This window comes from Lathyrus oleraceus, chromosome 5 (genome assembly GCF_024323335.1).
Source record: "Lathyrus oleraceus cultivar Zhongwan6 chromosome 5, CAAS_Psat_ZW6_1.0, whole genome shotgun sequence".
Lineage (NCBI taxonomy): Eukaryota > Viridiplantae > Streptophyta > Magnoliopsida > Fabales > Fabaceae > Lathyrus > Lathyrus oleraceus.
The window spans coordinates 258,490,131-258,493,724 of NC_066583.1; the positions used below are offsets into that span (position 1 = coordinate 258,490,131).

A 3,594-nucleotide genomic window follows, 5' to 3' on the forward strand; every position below is an offset into this window, starting at 1 on the left:
TTTTCGATAAAAAATTTATAATTTCAAAAAATTATCTAAATTACCGAATATTTTATCTAAGTGAAATTCGAAAATTTAACAAATTCCGACATAATAATATATATATTTTTAGAATATTATCAAAAATTCTAATATTTCTGATATAAATGTGAACTTTTAACAATTTGCGGAAAAAAATGGTATCAAAAATTTAGTTTGAACTATCGAAGGTTTAAGTTTTTTTGATTTATTGAAAGTGAATTTTTTTAATAAAAATTTACTTTTTTGTACATAAATATAATCATAAGCATTTTTGAAAAAATATAGAATAATGGGAGTGCCAAAATCATGGTCTAGTTGGTAGTACATCTATCCCTTTGCATTTAAGAGCCATCTAGAAAAGGCAAAACGTTTCGGCCAGCTTTCCACACACCACACACATGGTCCCCATTTCAATTTTTTATCATCCGTCCGATTTCAAATCAAATCTAACGGTCCTAACTCATCCACGATCTCAGACATAAACCTTTGATTCAGCAGATTCCACATGGTTCACATTGTTCCACGATCACCCTTTCTAAGCCGTCAGATGCTAAAAGATCCAACGGCCACAACCCTGCATAGAACCTCAACTTGGTAGCGGGAACAACAACTTGAAGAAAGAAAATGAGAAGAGTTTGATTGAGCTGGCTGAGATTTGGAACCAGATGGAAGGATTAGCAACTGGGTCGAATGAAAGGAACGAACTTGTTCGAGTTAGACATGGTTCTGATTCTGGGGTTGGTGTTTTTCATACAAAAAAACTTATTTTTAATACTTCAGTTTATAGTATGTTCAATGATTGCTTGTTTTTCTTTTCTGGGTCATGGAATTTTGTTAGAAAAATTGATTTTTTATGCTTGCAATGGAAATGGGTGATGGAGTTTTTCAAGTTTTAGTCCTTTTGTAGATTATTCAGTATTCAAGAGTAGCTTTTTCTTGTAGGGTCTATGATTTAGTTGGTTGTTGATCTGTTTGATTGTTGATGCATATGCTGATGTTTTCCTATTGATTGTTTGAACTTATATAAGACAGGAATTTTGTGCTTTTTGTAGTTTAAATTTGTGATTTGCAATTAATATGTGGATTTGAATCTATAAGTATAAGTAGTAGGTGAGTTTACAGTTAAATCGGTTTTGAGACAAAAATTCATCTGAATCGAAGATTATAATATCATGTTGTTCGGTGGAAGCCTCTGTGTTAGGCCATTGACTTAGAACTTTGATTTAGTTTGCAGTTTGAAAAACGATTAATAACTGTAGTTTATTCTCAGATCCTGATACATTTAAGTGCTAATTTTGGAAGACATCTTGGTTATGGTTATGTTGATATCTAACTTGTTTGCCATTGTAATTTATATAGTTGTTGCTTGCCGTTTTTGTTTTGGTTGTGAGAAATTCAATGTGAATAGGCTTAAATCATGTGTGTATAGTTGTGATATTAATTTGTATTATAATTCCTATGTTCTGCAGTCTAAACCTGTAAAGAATTTGAATGGTCAGTTTTGTCAAATATGTGGCGATACTGTTGGATTAGCAGCCACGGGTGATGTCTTTGTTGCTTGCGACGAGTGTGCCTTCCCACTATGTCATCCTTGTTACGAATACGAAATTAAAAATGTGAGCCAATTATGTCCACAATGCAAGACTAGATACAAAACTCACAAAGGTTAGCTTGTGCTCACATGGTATTTTAGTTTTCGTCTGTTCCTCATCAGAATTTGCCATGAACAAGATGAATATGGATTTCAGACGGTCCTCGAGTGAAGGGAGATGACGATGAAGATGATGTTGATGGTCTACGGAATGAGGTCAAGTATGGTCCAGGAAATAATTCTAAGACGGGATGGCAATGGGATGAAGATGCTGACCTCTCTTCATCTTCTGGACACGATTCTCAATTACAAAATCCCCATCTCACAAATGGACAGCTGGTAATTTTTTATTATTTTGTTATTAATTCGTGTTAATTAGTATTATATGTGAAATATGGAATGTATTTCATGAAATAATATTTGATGCTTCATTTTTGCAATAATATTCTAATTTTTCTCTTTTTATTGTCAGATGTCTGGTGAGATTGCATGTGCCACATCTGATACTCAATCCGCGCAAACTACATCAGGTCCTTTGGGTCAATCCGGAATCGTTCATTCACGTCCCTATGTTGATCAAAAGCAACCAGGTACTGAGTTAGCTTGAAATAGTTGTATTGTATCATATCATATTATTACGTTTGTCGACGTGTCAGTGTCAGATGTACGTGTCTGAGTCATCGCTTCATAGATACTCACATAAATAAAATGGAAATCTTGACTGGCCTAGATAATTTACCGGGTTTGAACTGTTAACAACTTTGGCATGATCCAGGTCTCGAGAGTGACGAGGAGATCAGGCGAGTGCCAGATATGGGAGGTGAATCTGCGGGAACTTCAGCCTCTCGTAAAGGCACTGGTTCAACTGCTGGTCCTGAACGCGCTCAAGGGACTGGAGAGGGTCAGAAAAAGAGAGGGAGAAGCCCAGCTGACAAAGAAAGCAAACGGCTGAAGAGGTATATATGTAAATTTTGATTACATAAACCTTAAACTCTAACCTTTTTCCTTTGATTGATCATTGCATTTTTCGTAATAGGCTGCTGAGGAACCGAGTTTCAGCTCAGCAAGCAAGGGAGAGGAAAAAGGCGTACTTGAGTGATTTGGAAACAAGAGTCAATGACTTGGAGAAGAAGAATTCAGAGCTTAAAGAAAAACTTTCAACTTTGCAGAACGAGAATCAAATGCTGAGACAAGTATGTTAATTTTGCACATTCATTTACATCACCATGATGTCGTCTCGTATTCTTTGTTCTATACATGTTTTCTAAAGCATCACCATCATGATGTTTTTGCAGATATTGAAGAACACGACAGCAAGCAGGAGAGGAGGCAATAGTGGTACCAACAATGCTGAATGAAATCAATGACAGTCAAAACTTAGAGAGTAGATTAAAAAGAAAGTGAATAAAAAAATATGATATTTTGTTAAACATTAGTTTTGATGATTCTTTCTAGGTGTGCATTTGGAATATCATTGAAGGATGAAGGCAACACATGCTTTATCCTAAAATAGTGTGTTTTGATATGTGAGGCATTGGGCGCCAACAAAAGATATGATATTGACTATGGCACGTAGACATCAATAATAATATTAGAAAAGATGTTAATTGAGTATGATGAGTCCGTGCTACATAGCTTTTGATGTACACTTTCTCCATTAAAATTTAGGAATTGGTTTTTGGAATAATTTCATTATGGAAGTAAACCATTTGGTGAGAAGATTAAGAGTAGTTGATGAACCATTTGTGTTATTTTACTGAGTTTTACCAAGTGGTCTTAAGTCGACTATATAGAAAGTGGTTCAGTTGTTTGATAATTGATTATTTACATATATATTGCTGGTAAAGAAATGAAAGTGTTGCTTTCTTGTAAATTTGGGTGCCTATTTTCATCAGTGTACAAATATCATTAAATAACTTTGATAGAGTTAGTTTCATCAACCACTTGGCCTTGATGCAATCCCTTTCACAAGAATTCCAAAC

The 3,594-nt window shown here is 34.7% G+C and overlaps 1 protein-coding gene across 2 annotated transcripts; it reads left to right on the forward strand.

The window, feature by feature from the left end:
* The first annotated feature begins 374 nt into the window (after nt 1-374).
* Nucleotides 375-3,351, forward strand: LOC127083669 (transcription factor HY5). 2 transcript variants are annotated; one of them, XM_051024000.1, is made up of 7 exons: nt 375-758; nt 1,491-1,686; nt 1,770-1,951; nt 2,085-2,202; nt 2,388-2,568; nt 2,649-2,805; nt 2,908-3,351. In XM_051024000.1, the coding sequence occupies exons 1-7, from the start codon at nt 687-689 to the stop codon at nt 2,968-2,970; spliced, it is 969 nt and encodes a 322-aa protein (XP_050879957.1). In that variant the 5' UTR covers nt 375-686; the 3' UTR covers nt 2,971-3,351. The 2 variants fall into 2 exon arrangements, with proteins under 2 accessions (XP_050879957.1, XP_050879958.1); XM_051024001.1 differs by having other exon boundaries at nt 560-758; nt 1,521-1,686.
* Nucleotides 3,352-3,594: the final 243 nt, after the last annotated feature.